The sequence below is a fragment of the Vipera ursinii genome, assembly GCF_947247035.1.
Source record: "Vipera ursinii genome assembly, chromosome: 3".
Lineage (NCBI taxonomy): Eukaryota > Metazoa > Chordata > Lepidosauria > Squamata > Viperidae > Vipera > Vipera ursinii.
In genome coordinates, this window is record NC_139516.1 from 92,473,916 (window position 1) to 92,497,538 (window position 23,623).

General features: G+C 36.6%; 1 protein-coding gene across 1 annotated transcript in view; it reads left to right on the forward strand.

Annotated features, from left to right (window-relative positions):
- KIF14 (kinesin family member 14) overlaps nucleotides 1–15,922 on the forward strand; it is a 44,221-nt gene extending 28,299 nt beyond the window's left edge. The window contains exons 18-29 of the mRNA XM_083357738.1: nucleotides 1,369–1,486; nucleotides 1,868–1,958; nucleotides 2,273–2,399; nucleotides 3,864–3,964; nucleotides 5,475–5,560; nucleotides 5,816–6,037; nucleotides 6,154–6,338; nucleotides 6,514–6,672; nucleotides 8,176–8,292; nucleotides 9,759–9,833; nucleotides 11,116–11,254; nucleotides 14,236–15,922. Of these exons, the coding sequence (XP_083213864.1) occupies nucleotides 1,369–1,486; nucleotides 1,868–1,958; nucleotides 2,273–2,399; nucleotides 3,864–3,964; nucleotides 5,475–5,560; nucleotides 5,816–6,037; nucleotides 6,154–6,338; nucleotides 6,514–6,672; nucleotides 8,176–8,292; nucleotides 9,759–9,833; nucleotides 11,116–11,254; nucleotides 14,236–14,612 (1,797 nt within the window). The 3' untranslated portion in view covers nucleotides 14,613–15,922. The remainder of the gene's footprint in view (nucleotides 1–1,368; nucleotides 1,487–1,867; nucleotides 1,959–2,272; nucleotides 2,400–3,863; nucleotides 3,965–5,474; nucleotides 5,561–5,815; nucleotides 6,038–6,153; nucleotides 6,339–6,513; nucleotides 6,673–8,175; nucleotides 8,293–9,758; nucleotides 9,834–11,115; nucleotides 11,255–14,235) is intronic.
- Nucleotides 15,923–23,623: the final 7,701 nt, after the last annotated feature.

Genomic DNA, 23,623 nt, shown 5'->3' on the forward strand with positions numbered 1-23,623 from the left:
TTGAGGCTCCATCCATTTTCTCAAATTTTTTGACATAGAAGTAGTCCTTGACTTACAACAATTTGCTTAGTGACCGTTCAATGTTACAATGGCACAGAGAAAAGTGACTTATGATCGTTTTTCATGACCTTGTAGCATCTCTGTGGTCATGAGATCAAAATTTGGATGCTTGGCAACTGATTCATATTTATTACTGTTGCAGTGTCCCAGGATCATGTGATCACCTTTTGTGTCCTTCTAACAAGCAAAGTCAGTGGAGATGCCAGATTCACATAAAAACTGTTGCAAGAAAGGTTGTAAAATGGAGCAGGATTCAACTGTCATGCTTAGCAATAAAAGTTTTGGGTTTAATTGTGAATAATGATGATGATGATGTTGATGTTGGAAGGGACCTTGAAGGTCATCTAGTCCAACCCCCTGCTCAGACAGGAAACCCTATACCATTTCAGACAAATGGCTGTCCAGTCATTTCTTAAAAACTTCCAGTGTTGGAGCATTCAATGCTTCTGGAGGCAGGTTGTTCCACTGGTTAATTATTCTAACTGTCAGGAAGTTTCTCCTTAGTTCTAGGTTGCTTCTCTCCTTGATTAGTTTCCATCTGTTGTTTCTTGTCCTGCTTTCAGGTGCTTTGGAGAATAGGTTGACTCCCTCTTCTTTGTGGCAGCCCCTGAGATATTGGAACAATGCTATCATGTCACCCCTTGCCCTTCTCTTCATTAAACAAGACTTACCCAATTCCAGCAACCGTTCCTTATATGTTTTACCCTCCAGTCCCCTAATCATCTTTGTTGCTTTTCTCTGCACTCTTTCTAGAGTCTCAATATCTTTTTTATATCATGGTGACCAGAACTGGATGCAGTATTCCAAGTGTGGCCTTACCAAGGCATTATAAAGTGGTATTAATACTTCATGTGATCTTGATTCTATCCCTCTGTTAATGCAGCCTAGCACTGTTGGCTTTTTTGGCAGCTGCAGCACACTGCTGGCTCGTATTTAAGTGATTGTCCACTAGGACTCCAAGATCCCTCTCACAGTTACTACTATTGAGCAAGGTACCCCCTATACTATATCTGTACATTTGGTTTTTCTTGCCTAAATGTAGAACCTTACTTTTTTCATCATTGAATTTCATTTTGTTAGATAGCGCCCAGTGTTCAAGTCTGTCCAGATCCTCCTGTATCTTAAGCCTATCTTCTGGTGTGTTGGCTATTCCTGCCAGCTTGGTGTCGTCTGCAAATTATAATAATAATTTAAATTATAATAAGTGGAGAGCTATCTGTTCTCTTGTGAGCCCACCATTCTATTATAATGCATCGTCTGGTTTTGAAAGCTTTTACAAGAAGGCTCCATATCCTGACTTTGTTTTAGGTTTTAGAAGATCATACAGTTCGTCATGTTAAAATTCTTGAAGCTCTGGAGGCTGAGAAGCACAAAATTGCTCAAGAAGTGGAAATTCTTCAGCAGAGTCAGGGAAATAGGAATAAAGGTATGGCTATAATATTATGAAATTACCTGTCTGGTAGTTGCCCATAAATAAATATTAATGCATTTTAAATAAGTAACAAAAGTGGTTTTTTTAGCAGAGCTCTGGGAAGGCCCCCTTCCTCTGTTTATAATGGGAAAAACAAAATATATTGTATCTGCTACACCATGAGAATTTCAAAGAAGAAATGATAGAATTGTCTCTGTGTACGGAAGGATACACCTTAAAAAAATATGTGTTGAATAAAAAATAAAAAATAATTGGTTAAAAAAACTTAGAAAAATTTAGAAGGGGTCAACAAATAATATGCTAGTGCTCTTATAAATAAGGAATTTTTACTTTAATTTCCAAAGTTGATAACCCTTTTCAAAAAACATTTTGCAGAGCCAAACTGGGATTCTTTGAAACTGTCTATGATGCTCAGAGAGGCCAACACAATCAGCAGTAAACTTGACAAGCACACTGTTTTTTGTAGGTATGTTGTTGGATTAAAATATTGGAAGTTGTTCCTTTTAATTACTGTAATTTGATGATTGCCTATAAGCAATCAAATTAAAGCCATATTTCAGAGTGGACTTTGTAGTCTGAATAGTTTCTAAAAATAACACCAAAGGATCTTTTGCTGTTTTTAAAATGTTTCATTCTGAAATTGAAACAAATAATTTATTATCTATTCAACCTATAAAATACAACCTTGCCCCCTAGTTGTCAATTATAAAAGGGATGGTGCATCAGATAGTGATTGTCACTTTATATTCTGGGAATAAGTTTATTATGCTCTTTTATCAGACATGATGTCATGGCTCAAGAAAATGGCCTTCAAGTGCAGGTCCGTAACATCAGGCTGGGTGTTGCAACATATTGGAGCCTTGAGAAATTTGAAGACAAGCTGGTTGCAATGAAAGAAGCATACGAGGTTTGTTTTTTCTAAATGCTTCCTATTGCTTTTATGAATGAGAGGGAGAGGAACTTTCAGAACTTGCCAACGTGAGTATCATCTCATTGCTTACCTCTGCAGAAGTGCAAGAAAAATAAAAGCATGCTTTGACACCCAGAAGAAATATTTTAACATAGATAGCCATTAGTTATCTGTCAGCGTCCTTATCAGCCGTGGTCCCCACAGAAGGCAAATGATGGTCAACAAGGTAGCTGGCAAAACAGGAACGGTCTGACCAGCATTTAATGGCAAACAAAGTCAGCACTGGGAGTGATCTTCTCCCAGCGCCTTAGATACAGTCAGTTCCTTCAGCTCCAACCCCCATCCAGCTAGCCAGCATCCAGCTAGCATCTTCAAAAGCAGTAACGCCAGCCCCTGGTTTCTTCCTCTGGCTTGCTATGCAGTGCCCTGTGTCCAGTTCCATGCCGATCAGCTGTTTGTTGGCGGTGCGGCCACCCAGCAGTGTGGTGGTGCAGGTAGGACCGCCCCCTTTTTTCCCCCGGGTGCCGTTCTTGCTGTTTGCCGCTGTTGGGGCTTCAGCGCTGGCCAGCTGCTCCGCAATTGAGCCAGGGACTCCTTGGGCATCGTTGCCAGTCTAGCGCCGTGCCGAGGAGCCTCTCAGCTGTTCCTCAGTCGATCTGAGGGATTCCCCGGGTGTTCGGCATCATCACCAGCCTGGCGCCACGCCGTGGAGTCTCACGGCAGTCTCCCTCCCCACTTCCTCAAATGGCAAGCCCATGGGGCTTGACATTATCTTTGAAACGAGTCTGCGTTTTACAACGTTCAGCTGACTCTTAAACATTTTATATGTGACACAGAAGTATCAGTGAGAGAAGTGTGAATGACCTTTTACTTTTGCAAAGAAAAGTAAGCACTTGATTCTCATTCAGAAGACATTTTTCTATGGAGAAACAAATTGGAGATACCCACATACCTTTCCATAATATCAGTGTGCACTTTTCTTCTTTTTTATTTTACTAGTTATTAGATTTGTTAAGGTCACCTGACTTCCAGAAGCTCCTTAAGTTTCAAAGAAAGGAATGTCTCTATGTTCCTATAAATCACCTGAACCTCTGATCAAACTCATTTAAGGAAAAAAAATGCAGAAAAGAACTTTTTATGAGGGCTAGTACGGGTTTGGTATGTTAGCTAAAGTACAGTACTTATCTTCAGTAATCAATGGCTACTTTTAAGTATCAGTTATTGATGTACAGTATACTGTGAAGAGCAGGCCTACATTTGGAAATATGATATGTGAAAAATGTTCTTCCGTAGGCTTTAATCTTTGTGGAAAGAGTAACGAATTTTGAATATGAATTTTGAGCATGAGTTTTAAAAATAGTAGGTTGAGCCTGCATTTTAACATGGGATCATATCCTAGTACAAGTTGAGTCTCAAACTGTGGAAATGACCTTTACGAAAACAAATTCCTTTATTTTCCAGATGAACAGCACTGAGGGAGCTGATGAGATTTTTTATGATCCCACTGATGAGTGGGAACCTGATTTTTCAAATGCATCCAACTGTTCCGATTCTACCAGGAGGTAAGTAGGATTAGGTCAGATTATGACTCAAGGTCACAAAACTGCATTCCCTAAGTAAGAGGAAACAGATGTCAATATTGTTGTTGAGAGGCTTAATTTTTTATAAGGAAGCCAATGATGTTCCTGAAGCAATTCTATAAGTATTGATCATTACATTTAGTAAAGGATGTTTCCAATTATTATAGAAAGGATAAGCCCATCCAGTGCAAGGCTAGAGATTCCCGAAAATCTGGGTCTTTACACCATAGCCTTAGCTTGCAGAAACAGTTTCTTACTTCCTACTGCCACTACCTATTTTATTAGGGGTGCCAGCCCCTAACCCTAGAATGTGTGTGAGACAACTCTCACAACAATGCTGTCTTTCTGGCAATCAAAATATCAAAAGGTTAAAAATGGAAGAAATTTCAAGAATATTTATATATTTATATTTATATTTATAAAAATTTTATATCGCCCTTCTCCCGAAGGACTCAGGGCGGTGTACAGGGCAATAAATATTAAAAACGAAGTACAAAAGTTAAAAAACAATTAAATATTATGCCCAATATAAACATTAATTAAAACCATGTTAAAAACCCAACCCTTAACCCATCAAATACTACCTCCTGACCAAGTTATAAGTAGAAGGAGAAGCATGTGACTAGAGGTTTCAACCTTTCTTTCCCTACATGGGAGGGAAATCTCATTAACAATAAACAAAATCAATCTTTATTCTGTAAAGAAATGAAACAAAGAGGTCAAATTATAAACTTTAAATATTAAAATGCAGACAGTCCATCTTTTAAGATTACAGTCATGGAGCTCTTCAGATTATGAGAAGAATAAAAGCTTGACTTAAAATTCATCAAAGAATATGTTATCCTACCAGATGTTGCTGGCCTATTCCGGTTGAAGATTCTGCCAGAATCTAAAAAAAAAAAATGTTGAGGGAAGTTTCAAATTTATTAATATAGATCAGAAAAAATCTACTTAAAAAAATCTTAATACCCAGTCTGAAGAATAGAAAGACTGGGTTCAAAAACCAAGCTTGTGCAGAGAAATTAAATTTAAAACAGGAGATAACACATTGTACTCATAAACACAGGAAAAAAAAACACATGCTAAATGTTCAAATCAATTTCTTGGGAAATAACCTCACCTAAATATCTGTTTCTCAGCTTCAGTTTTCCCGAACTTATTTACTTAGTTCTCTTACTTAGATTCCAGTTTTGGGAAAGACAGTAAATCTCACTCTTCCAACCTCAGTTCCCAGTTTTTTCCTGTGTCCTCTTCTCCTTCTTTGCTTTTGTTTAAAAGGAATCCTAATTTTCCTATCTCTAGCACGGAGGCAGGCCTTAAAGACACTACCTTTGTATGAGGCTCGAAGCCGACCTCCTTAGGAATGAAAGTAAACTGACTGGCATGAAGTCGATATCCTCGGAATGCAGACTGTGAAATAATGTTGGCATTTTTAGAAGTGTTACTGGAAACTAAATATGATCTTTTTTACTTGGTTCTTGCACAATTTTAGGAGAAGTAGAAGTCTGAGAAAGAGCAAGAGAATCTCTGGCTGTTTGTCTGAGATAAAGGTGAAACTGCACAATTCATATGCAACAGGTATGTGTGTTGTAAGGCTCTGCCCTTCAAAAAGTGTTTTTAATCACTGTTTTTATTTTATTGGCCTTCTATTAAAGTCCTTGAAGTTTTATAAAAGTTTTTTAAAAGTATATTTTACGTTTTCTTTGATATATTTTTCCCTCTTTCAAGGGATTTTTTAAAAAAACAATTATTTGTTTTGCAGAGGGAAAACTTGATTAAAAGTAAAGAAAATCGTACTTGCTGTCATGATGCTCAAGTTTTCTTTTATCCTAGGCGCAACTGATACATTGGCCAAACTGATGTCAGATTCTCCCGAATCATTTATACCAGGCATTTGTAAGGAACTGCTAAGTTCAGCTTTGGATATGCTGGGACAGGTTCAGGAAGAACAAGAAAGCATGGCACAAATTCTTTTAAAAACTTTGATTAAAATATATATTCAAGTCAAAGCTATGACAAAAGCTTATGAACAAGCTGAAGAAAATCCAGAGAACTGTAAGCTCTATTTATTAAACACAAATCGGATTGGATTAATTAAAACATAAGGGGCTATTAAGTTTTTCCCAAATCTCAATTTGCATTCTAATTGAGGATTTTATCTCTGTGTTTAGTTTTCACTGTTGATCAAGCTGCTCAGTCCTGCAGCATAGCAATTACATCAGCTTTCCAACAATTTGTTGTTCTGACTAATCAGTGGCTGAAGAATTTCCGAAAAAATAATGAATTTGTAAAAATATTCGATGAACTAAGGGAAGACGTAAAACATTTGGGAGGATATCTGCAATCGCTCTTCCAGGTAAGGGATCTTGCAGGTGGCCCTTATAAATATCAGTACTGGAAGTACTGTTTAAATGAATTTAAACACTTCATCAATTTAAATTTAGTTTATGCTATTTTAACCTTGTAAATTGGGATGAATGAGGAAAATGCAAACTGCAAACATTTCCTCATGCTATAGGTTTATCTTCCAGGGTGGCTGTGCAGACTTGTCGTCAGTAGTAGCAGAGGCAGAGAAGAAAATAATGCAAATATTGAAACACCTTGCTAAATACATAGGGCATTTGGCAGCAGTGACTGGCTCAGATCTAAGTTTTACAGATGGAAACAGAGGGGATGAAAGCAATGTAAAGGTAAAGTAAGGGTGTGTGTATTTATGTGTACAGTATGTGTGTGTGCCCAAGGGACACAGTGGCTCAGTGGGTTAGGACGCTGAGCTTGTTGATCAGAAGGTCGGCAGTTTGGCAGGTCGAATCCCGAGTGCCGCGTAGCAGAGTGAGCGCCTGTTACTTGTCCCAGCTTCTGCCAACCTAGCTGTTGGAAAGCATGTAAAAATGCAAGTAGAAAAATAAGGGACCACTATGGTGGGAAGGTAACAGTGTTCCGTGTGCCTTTGGCGTCTAGTCATGCCGGCCACATGACCATGGAGACGTCCTTGGACAAGCGCTGGCTCTTCGGCTTTGAAACGGAGATGAGCACCGGCCCCTAGAGTTGAAAACGACTAGCACGCATGTGCGGGGGAACCTTTACCTTTACCTATGTGTGTGTGCATGTGTAAACAGGTAGTAACAGTTTGAAGTGCAACGGATCTCCCCAGGGCTACTTATGATCCTGATTCTGTAGCCACCCCTCCTCCCCCCATCACATTTTGGGCACTCAGAAACTAGCCTGCATTTATAGTCATTTGCAGTCTCCCACAATCACATTGCCATGATTTACAACATTTTTTTGCTGGAAATCAGCATATACTTTGGTTTTCCAGCAAAAACTGCTCATTGTGAAAAATGGATTTGTTAATAACTGCTTTGTTTGCTTAATGAGCACAAAAATAAGTTTGTAAAATTGGGCATGGTGATCCACCCAGCGCTACCTGGGTAGTTTATGCCAGCATATTGCCCCTAACTATCTGAGTCCTCATTTTACCAACCTTGGAAGAATGGAAGGCTGAGTCAACCTTGAGCCTCATCAGGATCGAACTCCAGGCTATGGGCAGAGTTTGCCTGCAATATTGTGTTCTAACCACTGTGCAACCGGGACTCTTTATGACTGGTATAACTTACAACCATAATTCCAGACTCATTTACAGTTGTAAGTTGAGTACCTGTAGTGCCAAGATACCTGCAGATTTTCCATCTTCAGCCAGAATTGACTTGCCCTATGCGCATATCACAGGAAAACTATTGTAGGTCTTTTGCTTCCATTAAGTCTGGGCTGGGACTCGGAGTTGAATCCAACAGGTGGAATTCTTGTGTTCTGGAAGCTGGTTAAGACAGAACTTTTCTTAAAGGCTTCTTTGGTTTAAAGGGATATGATGTACAGCTAGATTGTTGTATGTTGTTTTATAAAGGATGTTGGTTTGGGTTCCCCCCCCCTTATAACCACTTATTTACCTCAGGAGTTTTATTTATTTTTCCATTTATGTTTCATGATGTTGGATTATGTTGCTTACCTTTTTGATTGTGGCATAGAAATGTAACAAATAATTTTTTAAAAGATGGTTCTCTCAAATAGCCATGGTGTTGTTTGAATGTATGCGTATTGAATTATTAACCATGCTAAGCATTCATTGCCATTAGAAAACTATAATTGAGTTTTTACTTGTATTTTTATTTTGTCTTTCTTTGTGTTGGAAAAAGTTCATACCAGATATCTGTGATGGAATAGACTTGGGACTGAGATGCCTTTTAGATTATATACAAAAAACATGCAGGTCAATGCAGAAGGAATTCTCAAAATGGTACCCACAGAATGAGGTAATGTGGAAATAAAATTATTATTTTTTCAACAGCTTGGGCAAAGTGTTTTTTTAAGTCTTCACAAATTTAAATTTGACAAGCTTCACCTTGATTTTATTGAGAATTTCTAGAATATGTTAGCGGCTCTCGTATACACAACTGTACCTTCATAAGTAATTCTTTATAGGAATTATTTTGCCTTACTATGCCATCTGTTACACCATGCAAAAACATATAGATTAAGGTAAATTTTAAATGATACATAGTTGTAGTTATGATAAATTTAAGTTCCAGAAAAACTGTTTTAATCACTATCCTACTAATTTGTGTTTTTATGAATTATTGAATTTAAAGCCATAGTCTTTTCATACTTGCTAAGTTGTGTATGATCCTTTTCTCAGGATGAATTGCAGCTGTAAATGGCTTTTTTCTCCTTATTCACTTAATATGAATAGAATAGAATAATAGAATAGAATAGAATAGAATAGAATAGAATAGAATAATAACTTTATTGTCACTTGAATGTACATTAATCAGCATACATTAAAATGAAATTTCGTTCCATACAGCTCTCAAAGGGTCACCACCTCCAATACACATAAATATGACAAAAATAAATAAAGAATTATGCATATACCCACATATATTATAATGACATAGAAAAACAACATAGTCTAGTTTAGATGAATACATGTACATGGCACGAAAAACTTGCGAGTACCAGATGGATGGCATAGGGAACAAAGCTATTACAGAATCGGGTAGTCCTGCTAGAAATACTTTGAAGCCTCCTCCCAGAGTGGAGCAACAGAAACAGATTGTAAAGTGGGTGTGTGTGGGTCTCTAACAATGCTTTCAGCTCTCAGCACATAGTGCTTACAAGCAGCATCCTAAATATCAGGAAGTGAACTTCCTATGATCTTCTCGGCTGTTCTTACCACTTTTTGTATGGACTTTATCTGAGGCACTGCTGCCGCCAAACCAGACAGTGACGCAGTTTGTTAAAATGCTCTCAATCGTGCCTCTATAAAAAGTAGCCAGGACAGAAGGAGAAAGATGCGCTCTCCTCATCCGATGCAGGAAATGTAGACATTGGTTTGCACGCTTCACAAAGGATGATGTGTGGAGAGACCAATCTGTGAGTGATGTTTGAGTGCACAGTCTGTAGTGTATGTAGCCTCCCCTTATGAAGTGTTCATATATCTTGACTTGCCTAACAAAGGGTTACAGATTGATTTATTTAATTTATGTATTAATTGTACCCTCCTCTTTTGCAGTTCCTCTAGGAAGTTTTCAATTTCTGGGGCTGGGCGGTACAGGCTTGCAAAATTATTTGGAAGAACTGCTTTGAACCTTGCACAAGCCCAATACCTCTCTGATATGTGTTAAAGCAGCTGAAAACTGATGCAGCTGTTTTAAAACTCACATTAAAGAAGGGCTGCTTTAATTGCTCAAATACTAACTCCTTAATATTTTCTTTTCAGGTTCAGAATCAAATGAAGAATAAAGCGATTGAATTGGCTAAACACCTTGAAGAGATCATGTCTGAGTGTAAAAAAGTAAGTAAGAACTATAGGTAGTCCTCAACTTACAACTATTCATTAGTGACCATTCAAAGTTACAACAGCACTGAAAAAAGTGACATAACCATTTTTCACACTTACCTACAATGGTTGCAGCATCCCCATGGTCATGTGATCAAAATTTGAACAGTTAACAACTGACTCATAGTTATGACGGCTGCAGTGTCCCAGGGTCATATGATCCCTTTTTGCAACCTTCTGACAAGCAAAGTCAATGGGGAAGCTAGATTCGTTTAACCGTATTACTAACCTAATGACTGCAGTGATTCATTTAACAACCATGGCATCAAAGGTTGTAAAATGAGGGAAAATTCACTTAACAAATATTTCACTTAGCAACAAAAATTTTTAGGCTCAGTTGGGGTTGTAAATCGAGGACTACCTGTTTTACATTTTTCATCACAATTTGAAATGAAATTTTCTTAATCACTATACTGTTGGAATATAACTTCACAATATTTTTGACATGTGCATAATGACATATTCATTTTCCAGCATTATTTTTGTTTTTGCCTTATAGCTTTTAAGTGTAAATGAAATGGCCACAGAAGCTTTATTTAGTGCATTACACCAGAGATCCCCAAACCTTTGGACACCAGGGACCGGTTCTGTGGAGATAGGTTTTTCCACGGACTGGAGAGTGTGGTTTTGTGTGCTGCCTGCATCCCACAGGTGGGGCTTTGCTTGTTTGTGTGGCCTGGTTGTTGGCATGCCGCAGCTCGGTACCGGTCCACAGACCGGGGGTTGGGGATCCCTGCATTACACTACTCTCTTACACTATTCTTTTCACAACTGATTTTCCTTGTTACCTTCTGGGAGGAGGCTCCGTGGTATCCAAAGCAGAACACCCAGATTCGGCCACAGTTTTGTTCCATACAGTGTTAACCTTGTGAACATTCAAGCTTCCTCCTTCCGCTATGTATTCAAGATGGACAGTGATTAATATTTATATATTATTTATATATTATTACAACACATGTATAGACCTACACCCTTACTTATAAAAACAAATAAATATTTATAAGTAAGGGTGTAGGTCTATACATGTGTTGTTTATAGTATGTTTAAATGTGTGTTACGTATGTGTACACTTTGAGAGCAAGCCACTAAATTTCATTTTTAATGTGTGGCAATGTGCCCACAGTAAGAAATAACAATAGTTATCTATCTTACTGATATTTACCAGTTTAAGTAGTTTTTCAAATACTAACTTATTTTTCAAAAGTGTTTTTTGAAATTTTTTTATTTGTATTAACAGAATGAAATAGTAAGTCTATTAAAAGAAGAAAAATCTGTTGACCAAGAATTAAAGAAGGCACATGATAAAGCTACTGAATTCTTGGAATTACAACATTGCTTAGATCAAGTCCACCAGATGATTATTCATTTATTAGAAGGTATTTACTTTTATTATCTCGCAAAATCATTTTGAAAATATGGCCACAAAGTTGTAAGAACCGATGCAGGGATTCTTTATTTTGTTGTGATGGAAATTGACTATTATAATCATTATAGTTGGTAGCATAGTCAGCCAGATGTTTAGATTGGATTTGGCATTTTAATCCATCTATTGTATCCTTCCTAAGGACCAGGGATAAGCATACAGTATATTGTTTAATGGTGTTAAAGATATCATTGCAGGATATAAGCTGTTCCAAGTAAAACTACCTTTTGTAACTGACTGATGGTGATTTTGTCAATGTCAATTGGTGATTAAGTATTGCTCCAGATATTTTGGGATTGTATCAAGGTGCCAATTACTATTGGTACAGTCTTTGCTTTCTTTTGCCACAGTCATTCTACTTCTATGTGCAGATTTTTGTATTTTGTGATTTCTCCATTATTATTATTATTATGGTTGGTTACACAGTTAGCCAGATGTTTAGACTGGATTTGACATTTTGATCCACTGCATCTTATGAAAAATATGATTTGTTGCTGGATGTACAAATTACTGATACAAAGCAAAACCAAATATACAAAAGCAATTTTGATTGATCTCCTCTTCTATTTACAGGCAGTCTTTGGGTTAAGAATGAGTTCCGTTCCCGAACTCTGTTTTTAACTTGAATTTGTATTTAAATTGGAACCTATGTTTACAAATGGTCTGCCTATTACTAAAAAACATGAAGGGTATTCTCCTTACTTGAGTTGACAAGAGGCAAAAGCCACCCAATGCTTTCAGGAACCATGGAAGCTGCATATTTTAAATATACAGCCTCTTCTCAGTATTCCTGAAGGCATTCTGGAGCTTCAGCATTTCATCAGCTGGAAGAAGGACACCGTTATTAGTAATAGGTAGCCCATTCACATCTAGGGCTTGTCCTTAAGTTGGACATTCTTAACCTAGGAACTACCTATATATGGTAGCTAGTCCTATTGTCAAGTAGGAGTGAACCTCCAAATGTTCCCATACTAAAGGGCCCAGCACCACATAGGTCAGGGGTAGGCAATCTTGGCTCTTTTATGACTCATGGACTTCAACTCCCACAATTCCTGAGCCAGCTGGCTCAGGAATTCTGGGAGTTGAAGTCCATGAGTCATAAAAGAGCCAAGGTTGCCTACCCCTGACATAGGTGATAGTTATATATGCTAAAGCTGCTGGGAATTGTAGATTAACAACATCTGCAGCTTCCTCACCATTATTCTCAGTGGCCACATAAGAGTATACACACATGGCTTGTGCATTATGTGTGCCTAACGTTAACCTCTATTAAAACTTTAGGGAGCATTCTGTGGCCTAGCTTGGTTGGTCAACTATTGTTCTATTTATATACATTTCATTTGAAGAGCATTGCAAGAAACCTATGCAGTCTTGCTTTCCCATTATATCTGTATGCATTGTTTTCTCCCCTCACTCCTTTTAAATTTCCCCACTTTTGAAGCTCAGGGACACAGCTTTTAAACCATGTGCTGTTAGATTATTTATTGGTTAGTTGAATCACTTAGAGGTTCACAAAGCAAAATATTTTCTGATGAAGCTTAGGTTTTAAAAACTCCTAGATGCATACAAGCAAAATGGAGGGCTCTAAGAGAGAAATTAAACACATGGATAATTAATGGCACCCCACTGAAGATTCCAAAATTAGAAAGTCAGCTTAGGAAAAGGGGCAAGTTCCCTGTCTCACCTACATCACAGAATCGTTAAGAAAAAGAAGGGCAAAATAAAAATGTAAATTCTAATTGTAGCAGCATATAAAATGAAAGTTTACTTGACTCGATTCAGCCATTGGTTGGTTGGTTGGTTGGTTGGTTGGTAAGTAGGTAGATGGAGCATGGTGGCTCACAAGCGTTAGGACGCAGGGCTGACAATCAGCAAACTCGCGTTCGAGGCCCGTTGCTGCTGCGGGGCAAAATGAGCTCCCATCACACTCTCCAGCCACTGCCAACCCATCAGCTTAAAAGTGAGTGACCGCATGTAAATGAATGGGTACCACTTTGGTTGGCAACTTAAGGGGGACACGAAAGGACCCTCCCCCAACTGGGTGTCCCGCAGGCAATGGCAAATCCTTTAACTATGGAAGAACATGGGAATGGGGGAAAACAGAGAGTATGCTTGAAAGGTATGCTTCATTGGTCTTATAGCAAAAGAAATATGAGATAAGAAAACAGATGATGATTAAACATTTTACTGCTTTGTTGTCACTCTGGCTTTGATTCCAGTCAAGACAGTATGTCATGAGCCAGTAAACTGAAATGAATTTGTGAATTTGTCCTTTTGTCAGGAAGAGCTAATTTGGGTTGGACCTCATCTTTTTTTCCCTTACTGTTGTCTCATAGTATTATCTCAACTAATATTTCCAAATTAGGTTGTGTTTTCACATTTCGGAATCTCATGTATCAAATAATTTTGGATAGCTATAACTTGTTCCCAATTCTATGACCACCATGTATTTATCATTATGATCAATTTGCAAGGAATATATTTCCACAATTACTGTAGTCTATTTCTATCTGATTTGCTTTTTTATTCTTGAGTTAGTTTGCTGATATATATACAAGCAGTTCCTATTAATTTCCCTTCCAGAAATGTAGCTGCTTCATAAAAACCCTTCTTAAAAAGTGAACTTTACCAAAATAGATGCCTGTTGAACAGCTTCTACATATTATTATTTATTGGAAGGTGTTTTTTTTAAAATAACTTTATGGTTGATGTTTGAGGGAGCCGTAAGTTGATTTCCAAATACTGGAACAATTACAGCCCTGAAAAATAGTCATTTCTATAGTTAATAATTGTGCCTTTTATATATTTTTTCCTTAAAAAATCTAAATCTAAAGAATATAAATTATTTTTGTCTCTTTTCAGATAACGCATAAGTTACTTAAATCCTTAATTTTCAATTGTTTTAGACTTGATTTACTCTGTTATTTTCTGCAGGTGCCTATGGAAACAAAAGTCCATTCAGATTTCTTATTAAAAAGATCTGCACTCTAACTGGGAATTTCACAGCTCTCTGTCCATCACCTATTTTGCCTGGTAGCTCAAAAGATTGTCCTCTTCATGAAATCCCACAAGTGGTGAACCAGGATGAGTTTAACTGTGTAGCACAATCACTCATTATAAGTTTTGAACTTGAAGAGAGACAAAATTCATTCCACCTTCAGGATGGTTGCATGCCTACTTCTCAGTCTGAAGGAAAACATCTTGTAAGAGGTGAACCTGCAAACTCTGCAAAGCGAAAAACAGTTCCAAAAAAGGAATATAAACTTAGGTCTACCCTTGAAAACCTAGGGGAAACTTCACATTGGGTATAAATGGCACATTTACCTTGGATTGTATGTGAATCGATTGTGGATAAATTATTGCTTTAGATTTGGGATCATTCAGAAGGCTATATTTACATGCTATAAAGTTTCTATATCCTAATATAATGGTGTCACAAATGAATATGTCAGGAGAACTGAAATTCAATTCACAATTGGCTCATATGCTTGCCACTACTTTTCTGGGATGTGGAAAAGCAAATGCATGTGTTTCTCTATATACTACATGTAAAATATTGTACGAACCAATGGCTTTGTGTAGATTTAATTTAATTCTGTCACTAAAGAAATAGAGGAAAATGCCATGAAAAATGGTCCTTGGTCCACAAATATAAAACCTGGTCTTGCTTTCATTGCAGATGAAATTTAGATAGAAAAAATTACTGTTCAAAATTCAATTCATTCTGCAGAAACACAGTAAATTTATTTTAAATCTCTGAGCTCATATCAAAGAAGACGTATTACTTAATTCAGCACTGGTCTTATATTTATGAATGTCTAATGAGGTAGAGTTATTTTATTTACTGCTTATAACTAGGCCAACTATATTCAAGGGTTTTTCCCTTTCTCTGGAAAATGAGGGCATTGTTACTTAGATTAATGTTGTGCCATTCGGTATTAATAAGAGAAGAATATGTTCTCTGTTTGCAGTAAGACTTTCCTTGACAGCATATTGAGCCTAGTATACAGCAAATGGATTTGTGAGCAAGTGTGCAATGCACATACGTTTTACCATTTAGTAGTAATGTCTTAACCCCAATAGAAAGGTAGACTGGAGGTTGCCTTAACCTTTAGCCATGGTTTTTAATGATTTATTGAAAATTGCTTTAAAAAGGAAGGTGGAAAGATTATACATAGCAATATGGATCCCAGGTGATACATGGGGTAAATATGATGGGACAATACAGTGATTTAAATACCTCCACATACATTTTTGTCATCTCAGGGACTAGTATTTTTTTTTAAAGGAGGGAGATAAGTTTCTGAATAGTCCTTCCCTCAGTTGTTCCTTTTATAGTGCATATACAGTTTGAAAGCAAAAACGTTTGCTTTCATAGTGGGGAAAGATTGTTTGAGGTTTGACTGTGTAATTGTATTCATAATCATGTCCTGCCTATGTTTTCCACAAACATTTGCACATATACTATATATATGTAAAATGTCTCTTGCATTAAAGTTAAATTATAAAAATTTTGCATATAGTCAGAATTTATAGGAGTAATAAAATGTGTTTTCTTTATAACGTAACTGTCGTTGTATATATTTAAAATGCTGTGCAAAACTCATATTAAACTATTATATTGAAATATGTGCCTTGCTTTTTATTCATACACCTATATTTTAAAATTTTTCCTTCATATTTTTCCTTCATATGGATTGATTTTATTTGCAACATTAACTGAATGTAATGCAGACTGGTATTATGCTTCTGGCTGGGATTTATACTGGTGGTAGCCCTTGGTTTACGACCATAATTGATCCCAAAATTTCTGTTGCTAAACAAGACAGTTGTTAAGTGAGTTTTACCCCATTTCACAACCTTTCTTGCCACAGTTGTTAAAATGAATCACTGGAGTTAAGTTAGCATAGTTGTTAAGTGAATCTGGCTTTCCCCATTGACTGCTTGTCAGAAGACTGCAAAAGGTGATCACGTGACCCTGGGACACTGCAACTGTCAAAAATATGAATTAGTTGCCAAGCGTTCTGAATTTTGATCCCTTGACCAAGGGTAATGCAATGATTGTAAATTTGAAAAACTGGTCATAAGTCACTTTTTTAGTGCCAGTCACTAAATGAATGGTTGTAAGTCAAGGATTACCTTTACTGTGCAGTGCAGAACCGGAATTGTGAATCTTTTGTTTCGTGAGTCAGCATTTCTTGAGCTAAGTTTTCAGGAAACTCAGGCAGTGATCCACCAGAAGAAGAATGTAGAAAAGTCTCTGTGGACTACAGGGTATGTAGCCTAGGGAACTCCACTCCTGATAATTAAAATGGAAGACTTACTGAGGCTTCTAGCAGCAGAACATGGCAGCATGTGTGGAATAGTGTCCTTGTTCAATTTCTCCAGAAACCACTCACATTCTATTAGCCTTAGCGGCAGGATTTGTCATTTTTGTGCCTTCAAGTCGATCTTGAGAATATTGACAACAGACTTCATTACAAGCCCTTGTCTACTGGCTGTTGGTGGGGCTTGGCTGCTGTGGCCAATCAGTGTTGAGAGGCATGGCTGATGCTGCCAGATCTTGCCAGTGAACTGTAATGAAGAGGAGCTCTCTTTCCAGCTTATTTCCTTGGAGGAATAGAAAGGCAAATTGGACAATTGATTGTGTTTTAGTTGATACAAGGATATTAACTTCTGTTTAGAACAGATCTCTTCGGGTTAACACTACTCTTGTGGAGTGAGTTGACTGCTCAAATGATCCCTTTTTGGTATCCATACATGTAACCCTTCCCGTTGAGTTGGTTAAGCTGTGTTTCATTTTGAAAGGATTTAAATTTTTGTTAGCTTATTTGCTTTAAAATTAAACAGACAAGATTTATTGGCAGAAGACAAGTAGACCTCAGCATAAGACTTGAAAAATATACATTCACAATAATATTGAGATAGAAATACATAAACTTGAAGCTGGTTAATGTTGAATCAGTGTATGCATATTTCAATTGGAAGTGTATGCACACATTTCTCTCTGACGTTATAATCTGCTCTCTGAAAAAAGGGATTGTTTTCTGAACGTTATTCCCTTCCTTATATGGATTTATGTATGTTATCATTTAGAGCACCGCAGTGGCCTAGAGGTGCAGATACTCAGCTCTCAAATGAGGTTGAGAGTTCAATCCTCGGCAGAGATAGATGTTTCTCTACCAAGGTGCAAAAAGAAAATACCTGCTGTGAACTCTGTTTAGGTGTCAGGAAGGGCATCTGGCTAGTAAACGCTCAGCTTTATTGGGGTGGAGTCAGTCATCCTGACTCCTAATTCCACCCTGATAAAAAGGATTACAGGATTGTAAAAAAAAAAGTATGTTATCATACACTGAAATGTGAACTAATTTACAATTAGTACCTTTTCCATACAGTATGTAACAAGCTGAAAGAATTCCTAAGAAACAGGAGGAAGACCTACAACCAGGTTACCTCAGATAAATGATATCTAATTCCAAAGCAGGAGTAGAGTGTAAGAAAGTCACTTGACAATCCCTTTATTCTCTTGAGAATAAAGGCGGGGACGTGAGGGCACATTTAGCCTTGCAAGATTCTATTATTATAACTATAATAAAGGCAGGCTTAGAATCCATAACTTTGGTTTTTTTTGTGTGTGTATGATCTACCCTGAAGGGCTGACCCAGAGATTATGAAGGTCCTACTGTGTTCAAAATCCTCCAGTTTTGCACTGGTATTCCTGGGCTTCAGTGTTTTGGCCTGTGGAGAGCCACGGAGATAAACTTGGAGAAATTAGGCATACAGGGTTATCAAAAAGTACAAAAATGTTAGGAAGAAGCTCAGACTGACTACCCTAACTCCCTGGATAAAAGATGGAGAGAGGAAAATACAGTCAGGCTTTGAAAATTCTGTTTACTGTGGCCTAAATCAATAAAACAGTTCCAGTCAGACTTCTGGAACTGGTTACTTGATCTGGCCTACCCTGAAGGGCTGGTGCTATCAGTTGAAAATATATTAGATGTATCTTAGGAGATAAAGTGAGTGTCACATTTCCATTTGTCTATGGAAACAACAGTCTTGACTCCTGGCAACTGCCTGGACTAGTCTCTGGAGTTTTCTTGGCAATATTTTCATTTGCCATGATGTTCTTCCTAGGGGGTGAGAGAAAGTGATAGGCCTAAGGTCACCTAGTTGACTTTGTGCCCAAGACAGAACTAGAACTCATGGTTTCCCAGTTTCTAGCACAATGCCTTAACTACTATACCAAACTGGCTCTATGAAGACTTCATTACTGTAATGAATTTGGGCTAGTTTAATCGAAATGTCTATCTCTTCATTAGTGTTGATTCCATCACTTTTAAATGGGTCAACATTAATTCCATATAGTTAGCTATATGTGTTTTATTGGCTAGTAACCCAAAACTCTTGGGTTTAAAATTGTTCTGTAGGAAGTGCTAAATATTATCTCCAGTTTCAGTTGGTTTAGAACTCTTAATGCAATAGCACTGTTGAATTGAAAGTGTAAAATAGAGAATTTGTATAAATTACATCATCTATAAATGCCAATACCTTTTTTATTTTTAAAAGAAAGCAACCCACATTTAAGAATTAGGGCATGTTTTTATGCCCTCAAATATTAAATATTGTATAAAGTAATGTTCTGCTTCAACTCTGTTTTTAGAGTAATAATGCCACCCAATGGTAAAAGAAAGAATTACATCTATTTTTCCATTCTATCTAGGTCTGCTCTGTTTGCAGGAATTTGATCAAATTTGATCACAAATTGTCTATACTCTGTAATGTAATTGTCAATACTCACTTGGAAGATGATAATAAGACCCACAAAAACAGTTGTAAGTAATTGTTCAAACTGCATGTAAACTGGAAAGAACGGAGGTCTCTAATTATGCCTGATCAATGGTTTCATATTCTTAAAAATGTTAAAATGATTTGAGGTTAATGTTGATTAATTAAGTATGTATTTTTAGTATATTGGACTCCCCAAAATATATTTGAAAGGATGGACATCAAATTTTCTTTGTTAGGGATGTAGATAATATAAGGGTTCATTGACCCATGATCATCTGGTAACTTTCTGGAATAGTATTTTAATCTTTAATCATGGAAATCTTCAAATGTTAAACATGTTAAGGTGATGTTGAACTAGATACCACAACTTCGTAATATACTTAGATCCTGGAGGTTGGATAAAATAATTTTATTGAAAAACTGGGAAAGTTATGCTATTCCTGACGTTAAGGACTGTGGGCTTTTGGAAGGGCAACCTAATTATTATGAAAAAATGATATTTTCTATCAGTCAAAGGATAAAGCAGTAAATACTACTGTAGAAAAGATTTTATGATATGTGTGATATTGTGTTATATATGGTATTAGTAAACCAGTAATTAATGTTAAGTTTAATATATAAATTAGGGTTTTTCTCCTCTTTTTTTAAAAAAACTTTGGTTTTCTTTTTTTTTTAGTTTTTATTATTTTTTAAAAATTAAATTTATACATGGTCGTTGAAAAGTGTTTTTTGGTATTTATGGGTGTTTTGTCAATTTTGCTGACAAATTTTGAAAACTAGAAGTACATTTTTGTTTAAAAAATAAACCTTGCCATTTGTACACTTTCTTTGTGGAAAGTTAGGCATAAGGTTTCAGCTCCGTAAAATCCCTGATTTAAATATTATTTAAATATAAAACAGTATTTTAAACTGCCTAGACATTTTTTATTGAAAAGTAAGCCCTTCTCAGTCCATCATTTACACAATTGAATATTAAATAAGAGGTTTCTATCAGAGCTCATGGTAAGCATCAGAAGTAACTTTTTCTTCCTACTATCCCCTTTCCAGATGTCTTAACATAATGTCTTGCTTCTCTGTTTCTAGAGTAAAATACGAAGAGAGTTTTTCAGTTCCACCCTTCAAATTGAGAATCTGACCGTTGATACACTTAACTATTGCTTTTCATTTCTTAGTTATAATGGTTAGGGAATGGCTTTGCATTTATAACAATGGAAAACGATTAGATTAGGATCTTGATTCTAAAATTCAAAGTTCTGTATTTCAATTTGATTCAGGTTCAGCTAGATCCCCTGTTTTTACGTTCACTTTTATATGAAATATAACCATTTGTTTAGTGATGGTTCGAAGTTACAACAGCACTGAAAAAGTGACTTATGACCGTTTTTCATACTTAACGACTGTTGCATCATCCCCATGGTCACATGACCAAAATTCAAATGCTTGGCAACTGGTTCATATTTATGACAGTTGCAGTGTCCTTGGCTCATGTGATCACCTTTTGTGACCTTCTGACATGCAAAGTCAATGGGGAAGCCAGATTCACTTAACAACTGTCGCAAGGAAAGATGTAAACTCTACTTATTTATCATACTTAGCAATAGAAATTTTGTGCTCAATTGTAGTCATAAATTGAGGATTACCTGTACAAAGTAGCCAATTTTTAGAAGCCAGATTCTTGATAACAGAAAATTATGAAAGCTAGCCCTTTATGATATAATATTATTACAGCTATAAGCTTAAAAGCGGGTGGCTAGTTATATTTCTCTCCTCTCTCTCTCTCTCTCTCTCTCTCTCTCTCTCTCTCTCTCTCTCTCTCTCTCTCTCTCTCTCTCTCTCTCTCTCTCTCACACACACACACACACACACACACACACACAAATACACACACACACACACACACACTATGAGCCATGTATTGTACATGGACACTGAAATGCAGCTGGTATTCTTTAAAAAATTAGGTTTGCAGCCACAAAAGTTCAATCCTGGAAAAAATTACTGGCAAATGCAAGGATAGTGATGTCATATATTTGTTTTAATGCTTAAACATTCAAGGGGAAAAGCATTCATCTGCTTTTATTTCAAGTCATTTTGAACTAAAATCCATTTCCTTTTTGGCAAGCATAGAATGTGCATTTTAAAAGTTTAAAAACTGGTATTTCTAATTAAGCTAGAAGCACTTGAATGATGTTTCTTCAACAAGAATTATATGGCATTGCCTGCAGCTTACAGCCCCACCCAATAACTTCAGTATCTTTTACTGAAGCCAAAAAGGGGCTTAAATCCAGCATTGATAGACAACAAATATTGCAATTTTAAAGGCATAGACGGAAGCTTTTAATGTAGGAAATGTCCTAGATACTTTAAATATCTGGTGATAAATTAAGCTGTCAGGCATGATTATATGATGTGGAACAAGAGCAAATTTGTCCATTGGTAAAACTGCTCGGCTGCAGGCATTCAAACTCTGCATTTTTTAAAAAAAGAAATCTACTGAACAAGATCACAGATCAAGGAATTTTATTTTAGGAGACAGCAATGGAGCTGAAACATTAAATGAAATATATTGCTAGTTTAATTTGGCATAAAAATACCATCAATTCAAAAAGTATACTGCAGATAATAGTGAAGTGATCTGCTTAATTCTGAATGTATCTTTGCTCTCCATCATTTAGAGACTGACTTTACAAATATAAAAACATAGTAAGATGAGAGCTTTAATTTTCCTAATAGATTACAGTATAAAGTAACACACAGGCAGTGTCTTTATTAGGTAAAAAGAAAGTTTATAAAGATTTTTCTCTAAGGTTATAAACTGGCCTCTCTTTTATGGTTTCTATTTTCGTTTTTATGTATCACAAATTAGTACATGTTTAAATTAGTCCAGCTTTGCTTTCCATCTAAAAATCTTCCACTTTCCAAAGGTAAGGATAAAACTTTTATTGTACTAGTTGATTTTTATGCTTCCCAAAATGAGGGAACGACAATTTTTTGCTTTTCCCTACCCCAAAAGTCTTTGGAATAATCTGTGGTAATTTTGATTTGGTTCTAGACACGTTTTTGTATTTCCTGACTATTCCAATGTGAATGAAAAGTGCTATTGTCATATCTTGAACATTTTCCACCATCCCACCTTTCCTTCCTGATACTTCATTTTAAAACAATATTTATATAACACTTTTATTATTTTTACAAATAACTCACGGTAGCAAACATACTTAGTACTTCTTCCTCCTATTTTCCCTGCAACAACCCTGTGAGATGGGTTGGGTTGAGACAGAGTGACTAAGAAGAAGTTACTCAACTGGCTTTCATGCCTAAGGTAAGATTTGAACTCACTATCCCCTGGTTTTTAGCTGGTACCTTAACCACTAGGCCAAATTAGCTCTCTTTAACTACTTTATCTATCTTCAGTTTATCTGGATAAAATTCATTGGTTCAGTGTAGATTTTTGGATTCCTTTTCTTATGGTTCATTTATCTGTTAAAGCTGCTAGAGCAAAACAAAACTGAAGTAGATGCTATATCTTGATTAGGAGACAAAATTATTAACAAAAGAAAGGTACAATATAACCAATATGCGGAGATATTTTGATGGTAAGTTTTAAAAACACGTTTGGCTTTATTTCAGTACCATGAAGATTCATTTTTATTCCACTAGATGGAAGCATTTCATAATATACTGCTACAATTTTCGTTCCTTTTTTTCAAGGAGGGCTTCTATTTCTCTCATAAAAGTAAGCAATGCTCTGGAAAAATCACCTCTTTCCGCCTCCACCTCTTTCCCAAATCGAAAAAGTTTATTTTTTAAACACTCACATCCTAACCTATTCCATAAGAAAGTAAGTAAAAACCTGACAAATTCTATAGTTAGGGAATAGCTATTTTTGCTATTCTGTTATTAATGTCTGTAAGCATACAGACAATATATTCTTAGCAGCCAGATCACGTTATTTGTTCAAATAGCAGCAGCTTAATATTACTTATTTTGATTGGCAGTCACTTTTTGTAGGGCTCTAGCAGACTTTTTCAATTCATCTACTCCTTAAATGTAAAACAAAAGAAAAGAAAATTGGATATGCTAAAAAAATCTGGATTCAAAATATATGATCAGTCACTGAAGTGTGATCCACCCTCCATTTAATCTCCTTAATGGAATTGAGATCCCATGATAGGCTATGACTGGTTCTGGTAAATGTACTTTCAACATGTTCGTGGGGTTGGAGTATAGAAAGCACAATCTGTCTCTCTCTCCCGCTCCCTCCCTCTCTCTCTTTCCCTCCCTCCCTCCCTCCCTCCCTCCCTCCCTCCCTCCCTCCCTCCCTCCCTCCCTCCCTCCCTCTCTCTCTCTCTCTCTCACACACACACACACACACACACACACACACACTTGGGTCATTGTTGACTCCTGTCAATTGCCTGGATGAATCCCTGTAGTTTTCTTGGCAAGGTTTTCCAGAAGTGATTTATCATTGTCTTCTTCCTAAAGCTGAGAGACAGTGACCCATCCAAGGTCACTCATATGTCTCCTTGCC